The sequence below is a fragment of the Microchirus variegatus genome (genome assembly GCF_963457635.1).
Source record: "Microchirus variegatus genome assembly, chromosome: 4".
In the NCBI taxonomy this organism is placed as follows: domain Eukaryota; kingdom Metazoa; phylum Chordata; class Actinopteri; order Pleuronectiformes; family Soleidae; genus Microchirus; species Microchirus variegatus.
Window position 1 is genome coordinate 3,133,779 of NC_139805.1, and position 20,780 is coordinate 3,154,558.

The window sequence follows — 20,780 nt, forward strand, 5'->3', positions numbered from 1 at the left end:
TGACCGTAGCGTTATCACTGGTTACAACACTCGCTGTCTGACCGTAGCGTTATCACTGGTTACAACACTGGCTGTATGACCATAACGTTATCACTGGTTACAACACTCGCTGTCTGACCGTAGCGTTATCACTGGTTACAACACTGGCTGTCTGACCATAACGTTATCACTGGTTACAACACTCACTGTCTAACCATAGCGTTATCACTGGTTACAACACTGCAACAACCCACTGGGCTGGACTAAACCAAAATAGTGGAAAACAAGGGGGGTGTTCTCTGAAGACAGGCTGTGACCTGTGAAACACGGGTGCTCTAAAACACCCCTATTAGACTTGGTACTTTCCTTCTAATGAAATTCACCTTAAAAAAAAAGTAATAATAAAACAAAAAATGCAGCCCTAACAGAAATGCTTTTTCATTTTCAAAATGGAGCTGCATTTTGTGACTCATAAATACAATTAATAATCAATATTTCAAAATGCATTTTCATTTTCAAATTCAAGACTGCTCATTCTGTGACTTCATTAAAATGATAAAGAAAATGACATTTAAGATTTCATTTTTAAAACGTCCTCCAGCAAAAAGGTAACAAAATCCCATTTGAAATGTCAAATTTGAAAATTAAAATGCATTAACTGAAATGCATTTTTTTGACTCATAAATAAAATTAATAATCAGTATTCCAAACTGAAAAAAAAAAAGAAAAAAAACACGCTTTTTGAGTTAGAGAAAATGTTTTTAAAATGTTAAATCAATAACGTCTAGAACACATGTGCTAAGTTTGGTGCATCTAGCTCAAACGTGCTAGGAGGAGTTACTTCAAATGCATAGACTAGTTTTTCCAAAATGGACGACTTCTGGGTGAGCGGAGCTAATGGAAGTACATTTGTTTGGACTCATGAGAGCAATAACTGTACCAAGTTTAGTTAAAATTGGAACAACTATTTGTGTCTTAGACCAAAAAAACATTTAATGTGAAATTTAAGGTCAAATTTGTTGGACCACTCAGGCCACGCCTTTTGAGGGTAGAGAAAATATTTTAAAGATGTTTAATCGTTAACTTGTCTATAACATATGTACTAAGTTTGGCAGGGGTAGCTCAAACGTGCTAGGAGGAGTTACTTCAAATGCATAGACTAGTTTTTCCAAAATGGCCAACTTCTGGGTGGGCACAGCTAATGGAAGTACATTAGAAATTTGTTTGTAATCATGAAAACGTTTGGTTGTGCGACTTAGACACAAAAAATACAAAACTTAGCATTTCAAAAATTCCCCCAAAAATTTGTGCCAGGAGCACGAGCCCTTGGCCCTGGCATGTTTTGTGCTCGGGCACTAATAATAAAAAACAAAAGGCCTGGGTATGAAATGCCAAACCCGAGGTTCCTCGCACAGATGCTGATGTCTACTCATGGTTCTGCTGATAATAAGGTCTATAAGCAGCTGTTGCAATGAAGATCCCTGAACATTTTCTCAAATTGTTTCCTCTCCTGTCTCTTGCTTTCTTAGATCTCCTTTGACTTGGCTGAGTATACCGCTAATGTGGACGGAGTGGGTACACTTCGTCTGTTGGATGCTATCAAGACTTGTGGTCTGACCAACTCTGTGAAATTCTACCAAGCCTCCACCAGTGAGCTGTATGGAAAAGTCCAGGAGATCCCTCAGAAAGAAACTACTCCCTTCTACCCTCGCTCGCCTTATGGTAATGCACACAAATGTGTTATGTGGATCCATGTGGAAACTCACATTTACTCTCTGTTTAACACAATTTGTCAGACAAATGCGTACGGCTATATAAGGGCAAATACACAGATTCTTATGATAACTCAGCAACTACCCCCTGCACATTTGTGAAAATATGTGTGAGTGAAGAAAGCGGGTCATTATTGCTCATGCAGTGTTTGAGTTCTCCACACACCCCGAGGCCAAACGTCTGACTGAGGGCTTGAGTGGCTCTCGTTTTAACAAAGACACCTTTATATCCACAGCACTCAGCACTCGTGTTCCGCACACACACACACACACACACACACACACACACACACACACACACACACACACACACACACACTGGTTTCCATGACTTCAGAGGACATTGCATTGACTTGATTCATATCCTGGACACTTGCTCCAAACTTTAACTCTAATTACTACTGGCCTAACCCTGACCATAGCCTCGTTCTAACCTCGGCTTAACTTTAAAACATTGTCTTCACCTTAAAATGTAGTCATTCACGTTATGGGGACTTGTCCTTATTGGGACAAAAATCAAGTCCCCGTAACGTGAATTAATAAATTTTAAGGTGAAGACCTGTTTTAAAGTTAGGCCGAGGTTACGTCTAACCCCGTAACGTGAATTAGGTCCCCACAACGTAAGGAATACCAGGTACACACACACACACACACACACCATACACGTGTGGGAGTGATTGGGTTTCTGTAATGTACTTTGTTGACTGAATGCTCTCCTCACTGACACTTTCCCCATCTGTCAGCACTCACACTGAGGCTGCATGGGAGGCACATACCATCGTGGGGCGGGCTGTTCCTTTATTAATTAGATTAGGGAAGGTGGAGGCAGAGTTTGACATGGAGGCCTCCCTTCACCTCCAGTGTATGTCCTGACCTACGAGTTAATCAGTGCGCACCTCCTTTCATTCACTTAGGTAGTCCCCTCATCGTAGAAGGAGGGAGGAGAGAGAAAATAAATGAAAATGAAAAAATTAGGGAAAAACAAAAAAACAAAACTGAGTTCTTAATGGACAAGTCTGCTTTTGGTCTGTTAGGACGAGTCTGGTACTCTGGTTCAACATCACTGTATCCACCTCTGTCAGGTGTGATGTGTATCTTTTACATATAAATCAATATCAAATGAGTTCACACACTGCTGATCGTCTAAGAGCTCCACGTGACTTTCTCATTGCAGCGTTGATTAGATCTCATGTCGCCCAGCAACATTCCCCGCGCTGCAAAACGAAAGTGATACACAGATAGAGACGATCAGATCTGTTATGTAGGACTAGCTGTTAATATTCCTTGTTGCTTTTTTGAGACTTTCTACTAGGAATGCAAACGGTACAGTTTTCCAATGGTTCGGTATGCATCGTGGTGTTTGGGCCACGGTAACGGTACGGTTTCGATATCTTAAAGCCTCTATAAACCCAAATCCACAAAAGTCTAACGCTCTAATTTAGGGTCTATGATATTTAACATGTAAAAATATTAGAAATCAGTTTTTATCCCAACACTAAGAGGCACAGTTGGTGCCAAACTGTGCCACATTGGAGAATGCCGAGGCATCTCTTTACTAGAATTTCTGTACTTTTGCTCCGCTTCAGTTTTTTTTCTTTATTTGGGCATGTCATTTTCGAGCAGGTACCCCAAAAAGAGGGTCAGGGAAGAAGAGGTTAAAAGCTTAAGACTTTAAATTAATTAAATATGAAGTTCCCAGGAACACATTAACCTCCAGTGCCGTGATATTGCAGCAGTGCAACCCTAGCTGAAGTGTCCAGAAGTACCTGGTGTACAATGCTCAGAGACATGGCCAAGGGAAGGTAACTGAAACATGACCACCACTGAACAAGACTCATAAGACTGGGCCAAGGAATATCTGAAGGAAGATTTTTCAAAGCTTTTATGGACAGATGAAATCAGAGTAACTCTTGGTGGACCAGATGGATGAGCCCATGGTTGGGTCAGTAATGGACACAGAGCTCCACAGTCAGATGTTTTAGTAGCACTATAGGCTGCCTACACACAAGATAGCACCACTTACAAAATGGCCACCAATCTCACACAGGAAAACGCACAAGAGGCTGTAGGCCATAGGTCACTAATCGGCAGACTGCAGTCCGGGTCCGGACAGAAACTCTGTCCCTTCCAGACCCAGAGCCGGAACCAACCTTGGGTTTTATTCAGTTTTGGCAGAGATTTACAATTTGACCGGCTACTCTTTTCTGACGGTGTTTCTATAGTTTCTACTCGGTGAAAGGGATATCTTGCCTGTCTCTGATTGGCCAGTACTAGTCAGCCAATCGATGCAGAGTAGGGTGGGCTGCCAGCCAGTCACAGGCAGAGTAGGGCGGGCCTTCATTGAATAGAGGCGCAGTAAACGGAAAACAGGAGGAATGGCATCCAGCAGCGGTGGCCAATGAGACGGGAGGATTCTGCTCTGTCAGTAATCCACACATAGTTGCAGGGGAGGAGTCTTTTAGAACAGTCCTTTGTTGAAAAAGGAGATAATGTATGTTACAGACCACTGTAAGCCAAGGCCCCAACAACACTATATTAAAATAATGTTACTTTTCCCAAAGACTAGACCAATGCTGATGCTTTAATGGCTGTGTGAAGGTTCAGTTTGTTGTTTGAATAAATTGTTATGTAGAAAAATGTAAGATCTGAAAAGTGTTTGCAAAGCTTTGATTGTATGGATGTATATCCATTTTTCTTTTGCTCATTTCTTCCTCCATCTCTCATCCCAGGCGCAGCAAAGCTTTATGCCTACTGGATTGTGGTGAACTTCCGAGAGGCCTACAACATGTTTGCTGTTAACGGAATCCTGTTCAACCACGAGAGCCCAAGAAGAGGTGAGCTCACTGCATGACATACAACAGCAAAACTCACATTTTATTTTCTAATTAGTTGTGGTGTTGCAGCATCAGTAGACAAGAAGACTACTGAACTTTTAAGTTGATAGTTGAGGTTTTCAAGTGCGGTCATAAGTGGTAGTGAAACATTGTCAGTGCTGACTACACTGTGGTGGTCCTGGAATCAACCCGAGTTAAAAAACTCTTGTCCCTCAATGAAAACATGGCTGCCAGCAGGGAAACTTCTGCTTAACAAATGGCTCAGCTAAAAAAATCTAAACCTGCTTAAGTCTATAATAACATGTTAATAACAACTTATGTCCTCATTAGCTGCTTTTTCTGACTGTAAACTGATATTTGTAACCCGCCTCCTCTCACTTGATTGTGATTGTTTGGTAGGTTTATGTCACCACATCTCACTGAAAGGTTTTCAAACAAATTGTTGATGGAGGCAGTAGAGAAACAAAACAGACATTGCTAACTTTGTATATGGACTTTGAGGCCTCGAGTAAGTAGTTTACAAAATGACACAAACTTCAGTTTCCAGTGGGAAACATTGAGATAGTTCCAACTAAAACCTTTTTTTTTTAGTTCTAAACCTTAGTAAATAAATAATATTTATTATTTTATTTATATTCAGTCTGAGACTGAATCTAGAATTCAGATTCTGACTTAAATCTCAGAATTCAGAGACAAGAATTCTGGAAAAAGCACATGTCGCACACCAGTGAAACATCATATGATAAGATATAAGAAAATCTTAATCTTAAAGTTGTGACACATCTAAGACAGGATTTTCTGTATGTAGCAGCATAACACAAGTAAAATGTCAGGTATTGTCAAGCCCAAATTTAGGCTACAAGGCAAACCTTAATATGTCACAAGGTCACATAGTGCCATGAATCACAATGTGTCATAAGATGTTGATTTGTGTATTCAGTTACATGCTCTCAATAAAGTCATTTTCACCGGTGGAGCCAGGTTTCTCACAACCTACTCACACACACTCACAAATATTATGACGGCGTGAGTGGGATGTGGTAACATTTTTAATATGTGCTCTGAGCCCTGAGGGTCGTAGATGCTGGTTTAACCCGATTTGCACACCACCATGTTCCAAAATGAATACCACATGACTGCAGCCCCGGCGCTGCACCCAGGTCAGCTGCCCAGGTGTTTATGATTTTGCCCCTAATTAAGGCCCAGGCCACGACCTCAGCCAAGGTCATGGGTCAGCCAGTAAAACCCTAATGGGTTACCACGGATCGATAGGTGTGGCAACTGGCTTTGTTTACAGCCTGTTCAGCAGAGAAGCACGGTCAGCATTGAGAGTGACGGTAGATGACTTGTCGTCGAGCTGGGATCTTATATGTGATGCAGACAAGTGAGAAGATGAAGGAGTTCGGTCGACTGGTCTTTGTTAAAACTTGAAATTATAGACACAACTGCTCATTTATAGTGTAACTAAACCCCACATTTGGGTTACAGCCAGCATTCACATGTAAACCAGTGTGTGGTCAGGGCCAGCAACGCATTATCTGCTGGCCTAAACATTAGCAGAATCACTGACTTGGATGTTGATATATTTTTATAATATATTTCTTGTCAGGAACATGTATTAAAGCGGAACTAGACCTGAAGTTCGCTGTTTTTTTTGGTGTGTATCTGCGTCATTACCTTGTTTATGAAGCCTGACGGTTCGAAACAAACAGTTCAGCCATTGCTGAGAACGTTGTGTTTTATTGTAATCTCGGAGCTCAACGAGATCACTGAAAATCCCGTAATAGTTACGTAAGCAGCGGTTCTCCTGAACAACCGATAGTCCTGCTCCGGGCACTAGTCCGGGCACATCCGGTTACGTACATTGAACCGCAGAAGAAGAATAACGTCCGTTGTGGAGGTGTTTCACGAGCGACAGTGTCTTCTGACTCTGGGTCTGACTCCGGTTTAAAGTCATAAATGGGACTGCGGCGGGGAGTCGTGACGAAGCTATTTTTAAACATTGTTAAAACAATGTTTTGATAATGAGGAGCAGTGCATCCGCCGTTCCAGAGGGGGGCGCTGCGCTTCTGAGAACGGATGTGCTGGATAGTACTGGCCAATCACAAGACTCTGTCTTCTGGGGGTGAAAGTTCACTCTGAAATCTCGCAGCAGAAAAACACTGTCAGAAAAGAGGATTTCTATCGGCTAGTTTACAGCAACTAGGAGGTTTTTGACCATAAAAACAAGTTAATATATGTAAATAGACCTCCATAACTAACATATATGTGCAACAGGACAACTCTATGTGACCTTTAATTATTACCAATAGTCTATTCTCTTCATTCCATACCCTCTTCTGCCTTGAGGCCGTCAGAATCCACCGTGTTTCAGTGCCAATGAAACAATATTTAACCAATCAGATTTGATTTGGCAACACCGGTGCCATCTAGCAGGCCCGCAATCATGTGGGCTTTTTCATATCCTCTGATTGAACACACAATGACGGAGGAGAAGAGATTGATTTGATTGCAGATATACTTTCAAAACCATTTTTTCAAGAGGCAATTTTCAAGCAAAGCTGGACATCGTGAGAAAAGGTTGGCCAACCTTGACGCTAGCAAGCCTGTCCCAGCAGGGGAAATGGTTTATCTGCCGCTTTCAAGTCACAAACTACGAGCTGAGAACCTTGTCTGAAGCCACGCTAGGTTTGCAAACTTGAGCTGTATAACCAAGTAGCGCCGGACGATAATATGATAACGATATGTGTCGCTATAGAACCTTCAATAGGAAGTTCGATAAAGTCACCCAACTTTATTAAAAACAAACAAACAGAGAAAAGCACTAGAGAAATAGATGAAACCAAGTTGCTTCCATGCTTGCAGCCTGTAGAGTGTTCAGAGTCTCTGGAGTGGCAGTCAAACAGCCAATCACTGACCAGTCATGTTTTGTTGCGCTGTCCTCTTCCTGTGTCTCATTCACAACAACAACAGCATGTGAGCAGCAGCGAGAATCAGCGCTGAAAGCGAGGAGATCCTTAAGGCCACATTATACTTCTCCGACTGCGTAATGCGTTATCCGTCTGCGTCACCACGTAGACGACTCGAGCCTTTATACTTCTGCGTCGTGGTGACGGATAGACGCTGCAATTTCCCGCCCGATCAGTAGGGGTCGCTGCGCAAGGTTGTTGTGCTTTTGGCTACAGTGAGCAATGGCGTCCGAGGGAGAAAGACTGTTGTTGTTGAAACAGTGGCCGTTTGTCACTTTTCTATGTCCCGGAACACAGTTTTAAGATAATTTGAGGCGAGAAATTGGCCATTTAGAGTCTAAACATGTGCTGTGTGTGTTAAGATATGACGTATTTATAGTTCGGCAGCGACGAATTCGGCGGTGTTCAGCTCCGCCCTCTGTGGACGCTCGCTGCTCACTGTGAGCCGGCACAGAGCAGCTTAGCTCGGCCTGTCCTGAGGACCAATCGCAGCTCTTGCCATCTCCGTTGTCCCTTGACGGAGTGACGGACACTTAAAACATATTCCGTGCTCCCGGAGACGACGCAGAGACTCTTCGACAGGTTCTGCGTCGACGCAGAGGACTCTGCGTAGCCTACGCAGAGGACTCTGCGTAGGCTACGTAGAGCACTTTACGCAGGAGAATAAATAGAATAAAAGTGTTAAAAATATATTTTTTTATTATTATTGTTATTATTATTCATTTTAAATAAGTCACAAGTCATGAAAAAATATCAATAATTATCAATATCAATCAATATGAAGTAGTTTCCATGATATGCTTTTCAGCCCTAGCACCGAGACACCAAAGCACTACCGGACACTTACAAGTAAGGATGGGACTTTTTTGTCGACAAATCGATTCGACAATCGACACGTGCGCACCTCGACAAATAAAATAAAATTTAAAAAAAGTCGAAGTGTCACAAACACGTGAAGTTCACGGCCAACGAGGTTAAAGAAGCTGTGCACGAAAAGGTGATTCTGCTGTCCAGGCTCCCTGCGCTCTCAGATGATGGTGCGCACATTGAGGAGGACGAGTCACCGGCCTGTTTTTGTGAATAGAATACGTGAGGGCGGGTCAGTAAGGTGACTATGGAGCTTCGGCCGCTGTCCGTGGTGCTCAAAGGCTGCTTTGCAGGATGAGTGTGTGGCCAGTCACCTGTAACGTTAGCCTACATGGTGACAACAGCTGTTCTCTCCAGTGGCTGTGGGTGACACAACAATAAGCCGTCTACACAAATGAAGACAGCATCTCACCCAGTCAAGATCCTGCTCTCTGGTGGACACAACAAGCGCAGGTTCGAAAAACCTGAGCCGTCTGGCGACACACCTGTGCCTGTCTGGTCTGGGAGCTGCAAGGCCTCAAGCCCAATTTATACTTCTGCGTAAAGTGCTCTGCGTCGGCTACGTAGAGACTCTGCGTCGACGCAGAGACTGTCGAAGAGCCTCTGCGTCGTCTCCGTCTGCACGAAATATTTTTTAAGTGTCCGTCACTCCGTCAAGGGACTACGGAGACGGCAAGAGCTGCGATTGGTCCTCAGGACAGGCCGAGCTAAGCTGCTCTGTGCCGGCTCTCAGTGCGCTCCGGGCGTCCTGACAGAGGCGGAGCTGATCCCCGCCGATAACGCCGCTGCCGAACTATAAATACGTCATATCTTAACACACACAGCACATGTTTAGACCCTAAATGGCCAATTTCTCGCCTCAAATTATCTTAAAACTGCGTTCCGTGACACAGAAAAGTGAGAAACGGCCACTTTTTCAACAACAACAGTCTTTCTCTCTCTTTCTTTCTCGGACGCCATTGCTCACTGTAGCCAGAAGCACAACAACCTTGCGTAGCGACCCCTACTGATCGGGCGGGAAATTGCAGCGAGTGTCCGTCACGACGACGCAGAAGTATAAATGCTCGAGGCGTCTCCGTGGTGACGCAGACGGATAACGCATACGCAGTCGGAGAAGTATAATGTGGCCTTCAGACTGGAAGTCTCTGTAGAGTGTGGTTAGGACAGCTGAGAATATCATTGGGACTCCACTCCCCCACCACCCCCCCGCCCTCCTCATCCAGGACATTGCACACTCGTGCTGCCTAACCAGAGCTCACCAGATCCTCACCGACCACACCCACCCACACCGTCGACTGTTCTCCCTCCTGGCGTCTTGCAGGAGGTTCCGCAGACTCAGAAACAGTTACTTTTCAGTTACAGTCCACAAAATGTTTCTCCATTTCTTTTTAGGCCAGTCGACGTGTTCTTTGGCAAATTGTAACCACGTCTATTTTTTCTTTTCTTTTTTTAAAATGAGGGTCTTTGTGGGTGCTTCTTGGTGATAGATTAGCTAAACACAGGCATCTTCTAATTGTCACAGTTACTCATGGGTAACTTCAGGTCAGCAGCAGTTTAACCTCCTCAGGTAGCGAGTTCAACACACTTGTGTTTATTCCGCTTGCCAAACAACGACATTTCGTTTCCAGTTTTCACTGTTGTGTTTTCTGCGCAATGACAATAAAAGGAAGTCTAAGTAACGTTAATGTAGAAATGGAGACTGGCAAAAAAAAAAAAAGTATGCTTCTTCACCTAAACCCGTTTCCGTGTGGACGACACCTAAGCCCTTTTAGTCTATGCTTGCTCCACAGGTTCACTCTTTCATCCCTCACTCGTCTAATCATTATGGTGCTCATCGTCCCAGACTCCTGCCCCTTCTTTTAAACACAGGATATTTTGACATTATGACCTCAATTTAACAAGCCCTCAGTCATTTTGGTACTCTCTCTCTCTCTCTCTCTCTCTCTCTCTCTCTCTCTCTCTCTCTCTCTCTCTCTCTCTCTCTCTCTCTCTCTCTCTCTCTCTCTCACACACACACATACATATTTCCCTTTCTTTCTCCCACTTTCTTCATGTCACGTCCTACTCCTCTTTCCTTCACAGTCAGCATTTCTTCAGCAAGCCACTAGGTTTACCCCCGCCACTTTTATTCTCAGAGTTATGGCTGTTGCTGCTTATGAAGCATGAACAGTGTGCTATAATGTGGCCAGATGTCCCACAGCTGCCTTGCACAACCCAGTGTAGCCCATTTTGTGCTACATTGGTCATTTTTTTCCCCGTTTTTTTACTGGGGCCACACTGAGGGGGTGTTTGGCTCTGCATTCTGTCACCCACAGGAGGGTTTTTGCAGAGTTGGTGCTTTGTGTTGCTCAATTTTCCCAAGGCATATTCATTTTTGCAGAGTACTATGTACTGTTTTAATAAGCTTCATTGTATTTTTTTTTTTTAGTCTCTGTTTCTGCCTGTCCAGATTAAAACTATAGAATACTACTACAACGACTACTAATAACAATAATAATACAAATAAAAAGTGCTTATAGCATTTTAGCATATTATTATTAGTATTATTCGTATTAATAATATTATTATTAATACGAATAATAATAACTTCTAATATAATCATATGATCCTACTAATAATATTAAGAATACACTTACATTTGTGTAGCAATTTAGCAAAAGTATGTGTATATTATTAGGTTGAAACAATAACATTGGCAATTACAATCCATCCATCCATTATTTACCGCTTTATCCTCCATCGGAGGGTCTCTGGGGGTGCTGCGCCCATCTCAGCTGACATAGGCAGGGTACACTCTGGACAGTTCGCCAGTCCATCACAGGGCCACGCATAGGGACAAACAACCATTCACTCTCACATTCACACCTATGGCCAATTTAGAGTGAGAAATGTACCTAATCCCCAAATGTGCATGTTTTTGGACTGTGGGAGGAAGGCGAAGAACCCTGAGAAAACCCATGCACACACGGTGCATGGGTTTTGTTCAAACCGGGCCTCGAACCCGGGTCTTCTTGCTGCAAAGGCAAAAGCACAAACCACTAAGACCACCATGTGGCCAATATATAAAATTAAAATTATGATTACCAGGGGAACAACTGAACTTTTTGATATTAATGATCATATGAAATTTTAGTGCTACGTACTGATGAGGACACTTTGGTATTGGGTGTATATGACACAAGTACACAACATTGGTATTGTGTGTGTGCATCATCTTTTTTGGCTTAACTCTGAATATAGTGAATATTACAATATTCTAAATTAGATTGAATGAAAGCATGGATGAGCCTCTTATTTAAATAATACTTTTATTAAATTGTATATGTTTCAGCTGAGTGTTTAGGATCAGTACATTACTTTATTATTTATTAACAGACATCAATTGTTGATCACCACCAAAACTCCAAAAACTGAGCATTAACAATTGCTCAATCTCAAAAATGTGTGCTCCCTCTAGTGCAAGTTCTGTCCCGATTCTCAGAAAAATTAAGTTGAGGGGCAAGTTTGAGGGCAGTATCGCCCTCAATATTGAGATTTTCCGAGACCAAACTTGGGAGCGAGGGCTACCCAGAATGCAGACTGGTACTTGTTGTCTTTTTAGGACCTTTTCAGGACCATTAGTCCTCATGGAGAATAAAAAAAAACAGTTTAAAAGACTCTTATTATACCCTATTTCTCCAAGTGAATCTAGTTCCCTGGTGTCATAATGAACATGTCTGTGACATGCTTTGGTCAAAATTACCTTAAGGATTAAGCGCCACAGCAGTTCAACAGCAGCCAACAAAGATGGCGCCGAAAGCAGCGAAAACGAGTGCGATACAAATTAAGTATTTTCTTTGTTAATAGAGATATAAAAATGATGAAAACCATTGTATTATCTTAGTTTAGGCCCATATTATGGATTACTGACGTTATTGTTGCGTAACATTTATTTTTATTTTACGATCTTTTGTCAATAGACGGCCGGTGCGGACAAGCGATCGTTTGCTATGGTTTACTTTTCAATAAGTCGTGGTGTGTGGTAACTGTCAGCTGAATATGTCCGTGGTTGTGGTATTTGTATGAGTATCATCTTATAACTAACTGACAACCTAATAACTTGACTGACAAACGGATCGTAATAAATAATCGTTCTTCTTTTTTGGAGTTGACAGACTGGACGCAGCTTTCGCGTTATTCTGCCCCCTACAGTATGAAGACGTATCTGCATTTAAGGGGTGTCCCATTTCTAAGTGACAAAATAACCCTCAAGTTAACCCTCAGTTAAGATTAAGGGTTGAGCTTGAGGGTTAAGATAGGAATTGGAATTGTGATAGTCAAGTGTGGGATTTGGGCAAGAAGAGCTTCTGACATAAAACCTTTGCCAAATCAAATATATGGATCACTGAATTTTTTTTTGCCACAACAATGTCAGTAAAATTATTTTCACAAGCCCTCTGTTCCCAGCCACACCTCAAACTTAACATAGTAGATGTATACCTGTATTACCAGTGCACTGTCATTCCTCTACATGCCACACAACTTGTACCTCTGTATCACTGTTTCCTAACAGAAGAGAATATCTATTTTGGTTGCTCCGACATCACTTCCTGCTCCCTATGACAGAAAATGCTGTGATGTCAGTCTCTGAGAGTGTCAGTGAAAGTGTTATTATTTAACTAAATGTTTGCATCCATGATAATTTTTCACTTTAAAGGGACAATATGTAGTATTTATGGGTTTATATAACCCAAAATACACTTTTTTATACATAATATGTGCTCCTGCATTGTCTAGTCGCTTTATAATAGTTTTTGTTTCATTTTCGTAGTGTTTCAAAAAGTCATGTAAAATAACATGGTCGCGGGCCGCGGTTGCATAGCCACTGTTAGCAGCGAGACACCATGTTTCTACCGGAGCCTGTAAGGACAAACGCGAGAGAACAAATCAAGCGTTTCTTTACTTGTAGCAGAAGTCCCGCCTCCTCTCTCTCTGCTTCGTCTGCTACGGCCGCGGTAGCTCCGCCCTCTCCCTCGCCTCACGAACCTCATCTGCTGACACGGAGAAAGACGAAGAGGACGACATTTGACCAGCTGCGGATACCGTATTGCTCAGGGAAGGGAAGGGGTGAGCAGAGCAGCAGGTCTTTGTTGTAAATTTCAGCCTCTCCTCTAGATGGCACTATAAACTACTTACTTCACCTTTAACAGCAATCATATTTCTGGTTTCTCTTACCATTCTAACAAACTGAGAATGACCATTCAACCAATAAACAGCATTCCCACTGTTCAGCAGTGAAGGTTCGGAATCTGACATTTGTGAAGGGAAAGGAAATTACCCAGTAAAAAAAACACTGCAGAGCAAAAGGAAGCCTATATATGCCGGGTGATTCACACCACATCTAGCTCCTGAGGCAGCCTAGTTGTTAGCCATAACAATCTCAAGAGGATTGGGAGAATGTCATGTGGTCAGATGAAACCAAAATAGAACTTTTTGGTACAAAGTCAACTTGTTGTGTTTGGAGGAAGAAGAATGCTGAGTTGCATCCCAAGAACACCATTACCTACTGTGAAGCATGGGGGTGGAAACATCATGCTTTGGGGCTGTTTTTCTGCAAAGGCGACAGGACGACTGATCCGTGTTAAGGAAAGAATGAATGGGGCCATGTATCGTGAGATTTTGAGCCAAAACCTCCCTCTATCACTGAGAGAGCATTGAAGATGAAACGTAGACGAGTCTTCCAGCACGACGATGATCCCAAACACGCCGCCCGGGTAACGTAACGCAATGTAATGCTCCGTGAGAAGCATGTCGAAGTCCTGGAGTGGCCTTGCCAGTATCCAGACCTCAACCCCATAGAAAATCTGTGGAGGGAGTTTAAAGGTCACATAGAGTGGTCCTGTTGCACATAAATGTTAGTTATGGAGGTCTACTTACATATATTAACTTGTTTTTATGTTCAAAAACCTCCTAGTTTCTGTAAACTAGCCGATAGAAATCCCCTTTCTGACAGTGTTTTTCAGCCGCGATGTTTCAGAGTGAACTTTCACCCCCAGAAGACAGTCTTGTGATTGGCCAGTACTATCCAGCACATCCGTTCTCAGAAGCGCAGCGCCCCCCTCTGGAACGGCGGATGCACTGCTCCTCATTATCAAAACATTGTTTTAACAGTGTTTAAAAATAGCTTCGTCACGACTCCCCGCCACAGTCCCTTTTATGACTTTAAACCGGAGTCAGACCCAGAGTCAGAAGACACTGTTGCTCGTGAAACACCTCCACAACGGATGTTATTCTTCTTCTGCGGTTCAATGTACGCAACCGGATGTGCCCGGACTAGTGCCCGGAGCAGGACGATCGGTTGTTCAGGAGAACCGCTGCTTACGTAACTATTACGGGATTTTCAGTGATCTCGTTGAGCCCCGAGATTACAATAAAACACAACGTTCTCAGCAATGGCTGAACTGTTTGTTTCGAACCGTCAGGGCTTCATAAACAAGGTAATGACGCAGATAAACACCAAAAAAAACAGCGATAATAGGAACTTCCGGTCTAGTTCCGCTTTAAAGTCTGTGTTGCCCGGCGACAGCCCCAGAACATCACTGCTCTAGAGGAGAGCTGCATGGAGGATTGGGCCAAAATACCAGCTACAGTGTGTGTGCAATGTTGATGTTGACTTCCGCACTCATTGCTACGTCACAATGAGCCATTGAAGGAATTGTTGTCTCACGGAGCTCCACAAAACAAGAGAGTGCAGGCGAGGGCAATAGTATCCGGGAGAGCTGAAGTCCGAACATTGTTCTATTCTTGGACGCTCCTCAGTGACGCTGATGTAGTTTCCTGTGTCTCATTTGCATTTAAAGAGACAGGCACTGCAAACTGACTGTTTTGGCAGAGTGATTGAACTGCTGTGGTGCTTAATCCTTAAGGTATTTTGACCAAAGCATGTCACAGACGTGTTCATTATGACACCAGGGAACTAGATTCACTTGGAGAAATAGGGTATAATAAGAGTCTTCTAAACTTTTTGTTTTGTCTCCGTGAGGACTAATGGTCCTGAAAAGGTCCTAAAAAGACAACAAGTACCAGTGTACACACACACACACACACACACATTCTTGTACTTGCTGCATACTGAGGACTGGGATGCTGACAAAGTGAGGACCAGCATTTCCACTTTATAAATCAACACAATTACAAATATCTACTTCATGAATGACATCTACAAAGAACTACTGGGTGCAGTACCATAAAATGTATGCAGGTGGAGCCCCAGAGCAAAAAGAGCTGGAAAACTTTTTTGATTTTTTTATACATACAATATTGTCGTCCAAAATTTAAGCCAAAATTTGACAAAAAAGTTTTGGTCCAAAATTTGACATAAAAGTCATACTATACTATGTCGTCCAAAATGTTTTTTTTTACAAATTGAGCATGTTATAGCAACCTAAGGAAGTGATTTCAATGAAAACAAAGTGAGGACCGGCCAAAATGTCCTCACTCCGTAAAAATGACCTCACTTTGTTGGTTAAAAACCCTCACTGGTCCTCAGTATGCTGCAAGTACAAGAACACACACACACACACACACACACACACACACACACACACACACACCTTTTTTTGGAGGAAAGGCTGCATTGGAATGCAGTCTGACACCTCACAGCAGAGCTGATGACAGAATGATGTCCTTCCACACCTTCCACCACCTCCTTGTCAGGTGTAGCCACAAGAATCCCTTTCTCTGTCTGGACTATATACTCTTATCATGACTCGTGGCCATTGAGGGTTTTACCTTTACTTGTTCCCACTGCAGCCCCCAAAATCTGTGTTTGTTGTCCCAGATCACTATGGCAACCAATAATTTTGTTGACAAGTGCTTGCTTTATGAGGTGATAATTGTAGTTTAAGTTGAGGGTTCCCTGTCACCTCCTTTAGTCCGTGCCAACAGGAGGACAAGTAAAACTTTCTTAGTACAGTGTTTTGATTTCACCGTAACACAAACACACAGACATTTTGTCTTTGTTTTTGGTACTCGAGTGAAAGACTTTTTCTTGTTTCCTTACATGTTCCCTTCAAGCTCAGCAAAAACATGTATCAACTACTCCCCTCTATTTCTCCACACTTTTGCTTTCTTTCCCCACTCCTTTGCACTCGTAATGTGTTTTCTAATCAATTACATGTTTTTTTGCAAAACTTATGATTCTTAAGTGCTATTATTTTTTGATGTATTTGATATAACATAGAAATCATTAAAACATAATCATTTTGGTCTGTATACAAAAAAAAACAGCATTTGAGATCATAATTTTGAAGTTGGTGACACGTCGCGATCAACATTTTCTGATATTTTATGGATTAATCAAAATAACTCTTCATTGCAGCCCAAATTCTAACCCTCTTTGCATCTCTTTGTTTGTGCACTTTCTGTCAGTTGAGTCAGCATGAGAATAGCACTCGGGTGTGAATAGATGCCATGTTGGCAGAGCTGAGTGCATGCCTTATCTTGGATATTACGCAGACGTTCTCCAGAAATCAATTGAAAAGTGAATTATGCAATGACGGTGATGACAGATTCTGACAGGTCTTTGGCCTGGGTGGATTTTGGTCACCTCCTGACCCAGGGAAGATTCCTCATGGATCATTTATTACTCAATGCTTGTTGCAAGTCTGGTATTTTATGCATAACTCAGTACAGATAGAGATGGCATGAGAGTAGACCGTGTTTATTCTTTGACTAACAGGTCTGCAGAATCAACCTAAATCCTGGAATGTGTATGAATTTTGCAGACCTGCCGACCTCTACGCATTTTGCGTGGCAGATGCACATTTTGACATTAAACTACACTCCTCTGTTTACGTGCATCGGTGCAGCGACCCACAGGCTACAGTCTATGGATCTAACTTTAGCAGGGTTAGCCTGCTGGAAAAAGACAAACTTCAACCAATCATTGCACACATCCCGGCGTCAAACACAAGTGGAGAGCCGGAGAGATGCCAGACTGCAAGTGACAAAATCGATTTTTATCCCTCTCGGTCCATGTTGATAGTCTCTCTAGTTTTCCACGGGAGGGTGGCGCTGAACACACCGTTCCAACGCTAAATAGATTGTGTGTGTGTGTGTGTCTGCAGTTTATAAACATGGCGCCCAATGAGGATACTGATGGGAAGAGAGAGGGCAGAAAACCTGAACAGAAGAGAATATGTGACCCTCAAAAATCTGTTTAAAGGGACAATATGTAGTATTTATGGGTTTATATGACCCAAAATCCACTTTTTTATACATATTATGTGCTCCTGCATTGTCTAGTCGCTGTATAATATTCTTTGTTTCATTTTCGTAGTGTTTCAAAAAGTCATGTAAAATAACATAGTCGCGGGCCGCGGTTGCATAGCCACTGTTAGCAGAGAGACGCCATGTTTCTACCGGAGCCTGTAAGGACAAACGCGAGAGAACAAATCAAGCGTCTCTTTACTTGTAGCGGAAGTCCCGCCTCCACTCTCTCCGCTTCGTCTGCTACGGCCGCGGTAGCTCCGCCCTCTCCCTCGCCTCACGAACCTCATCTGCTGACACGGAGAAAGACGACGAGGACGAAATTTGACCAGCTGCGGACACCGTAGCGCTCAGGGAAGGGAGGGGGTGAGCAGAGCAGCAGGTCTTTGTTGTAAATTTCAGCCTCTCCTCTAGATGGCACTATAAACTACTTACTTCCCCTTTAAGAGAAATGGTTCAGTTATTTCTGTCATGTTAAAGTAAAGTCCTGTAGGATGGACATAACGTGTCCTTTATGAGTTTCAGTTAGCTTATGTCTAATATATTAAGACCTACATGTAAAGTGAATCAGAGTAATAGAAACAACTCAAGGGGTTTAAAACAAGTATTAAATAAGAATTGCCCTTTCTTCTTATGGAGTTCTTGTTTTCTTCATTATCTATGTGTATGTTGAATATCTGACATAGAAGTGAGTGGGGAAGTGATTAGTAAGCATGTGAGGGATGCATATTAATAATGTGTGATCGGCCAAAATGACAAACCAGAAAGTTCATCTGGTGTGTGTTCAAAAATTGTCCTCGGAACATATTTGTGTGGTGGTAAAAGACACGTGATCAAAGTTTTGAAGAGTTGACTCGGCTTAGGAAAAAAGTAGTTCTACTTTTGCAAATGCAACAGCTAAAAATCAACTTGATACACGTTTGACATAATTCCAGACTTGAAATGTCTCAGTTTTTTTTTCCAGAGCTAATGCATCACTCAGCGAAACTATGACTACACATTTTGACCAAATGTTACACAAGACTGATGAATAAATCACATTGTGGTTGAATCTCAGTCAGTAAATGCTTATAAATACACAGAGAGACGGTAAGTGTCTCTCTGGCTTGTTGAAGTTTAAGTGTGTAAGGGCTGGACCATAATTAACACACACACACACACACACACATATTCTGGTCCATGCTACGTTCTTCCTGTCACTTCCCTGTCCATAAGTGTAAAGAAATGATAGAAAGAAAAAAACAAAATACATGTTTAAGTGTGAGCGAGGGAGAGAGAGTCTGTTTCTGGCAAGGGTTTTGCTGCCTGCTCAGTTTTCACGGCCCATGGTTTTATTAGTCTCTCTGCCTGGATGTGGGCAAGGTTAAACATGTGTTCACCTCCTCCACCTCCTCCACCTCCTCATTGTGGTTGTCTTGTGGCGTTGCTGCCAGTAAAGGAAACACATTTACACTCTGGCCAGTAACAGTGTGGGCTTTGTCCACAGCCAGAAGTCCAGAAGACTCATGCACTTGGTCCACAGCTCACCAATTAGGCAAGGCAGGGAACAGAGCCACTCCAAACAGAGGTGTGAGCTTTACAAGGAGACTACAGGTGTGTTTGGGGGAAATAATGGACTATATTACTGATTTGGGGGGGGTTCTGTGCTACACTATCCCTCTGCCAAGTTTTCAGGAGCCAGTTCAGCGTTGAAGGGTTTTGACAACCTGTGTTTAACCCGCAAACTAGTAGTTTCTCTTGGATGTGGACCCAGCACTGTTTGGGGTTTTGTGACATTGCCAATGTATGATATTGGGGGTTCCAGCTACCAATCAACTAATGATTTATTGTTCAGTCTTTAAAAAAAACAAGAAAAAAACAATAGGTAGATAAAACAAATGTCACTGTACATCCAGTACACCCCTGTCTATGTCTCCAGAGACTAAAACTGGCCATTGGTTGGTGTTAGGGATTGGAATTTCAGACATTTTGAGAGTCGATTGTCGGGGTCCACGTGTCGTTTTTTTGTCAATGTTTTTTTTTTTCTACTTAAACTATTCTACAGTGTACTACTTCGTTTTAGGCTCAGAAACACGGCTGTAATGTCCATTATTGACCATCAGAACAGCGATAATAAAAATGAGGGGCGAAAAGAGGGAAAAAAAAGCGGAGCGGAGAGTTTTCCAGACGGCTCAGGTTTTTGAACCTGCGCTTGTTGTGTCCACCAGAGAGCAGGATCTTGACTGGGTGAAGTGCCGTCTTCATTTGTCTAGACGGCTTATTGTTGTGTCCCCCACCACCGTCCTAAACATTAGCGCAAGCTCGTTCGCAGTGCACGCACGCACGCACACACACGCTTGGACACCCACAGCCACTGGAGAGAACAGCTGTTGTCACCATGTAGGCTAACGTTACAGGTGACTGGCCACACACTCGTTATACAAACCAGCCTTTGAGCACCACGGACAGCGACCGACGCTCCATAGTCACCTTACCGACCCGCCCTCACCTATTCCATTCACAAAAACGGGCCGGTGACTCGTCCTCCTCAATGCGAGCATCATCTGAGAGCGCAGGGAGCCTGGACAGCAGGATCACCTTTTCGTGCACAGCTTCTTTAACCTCGTTGGTCGTGAACTTTACGCGTTTGCGACTTTTTCTTGTCGAGGTGCACACGTGTCTATTGTCGATCGATTTGTCGACAAAAAAAGTCCCATCCCACCCATTTTCATACTGTCAAATTTTGTATACTGTAGTTTTCTCATCAGTGCAATATCCATATCCTTATTTAATATCCTTATTTAATAGCTCAGCCTTGTTTCCTTACACTGTAAATACCATGTGCATACTGTGTATATTCTGCAGACCGTTTATAATGTACATTCTACATTCTATTTTTAAACCTATTTTTATAGTCAGTGTTAATATCTTTATATATTGTACTTTATATATTCTATTTCTTTTTGGTAATGCATGTTTATTATTTATTATCCTTATCCTTATTGTCTTGCTGCTGTAACACTGGAAATTTCCCCACTGCGGGACGAATAAAGGACTATCTTATCTTATCTTATCTTATCTTATCTTATCCCTAGTTGGTGTATCCTGCTCATTTGCCAATAACTTTGAGC

At 42.6% G+C, this 20,780-nt stretch overlaps 1 protein-coding gene across 1 annotated transcript in view; it reads left to right on the forward strand.

Moving 5' to 3' along the window:
* Nucleotides 1-20,780, forward strand: part of gmds (GDP-mannose 4,6-dehydratase) — a gene marked incomplete at its 5' end in the record, with an annotated part of 150,298 nt that overhangs the window by 45,832 nt on the left and 83,686 nt on the right. Inside the window, 2 exons of the mRNA XM_083887734.1 lie at nt 1,509-1,701; nt 4,481-4,585. Of these exons, the coding sequence (XP_083743860.1) occupies nt 1,509-1,701; nt 4,481-4,585 (298 nt within the window). The remainder of the gene's footprint in view (nt 1-1,508; nt 1,702-4,480; nt 4,586-20,780) is intronic.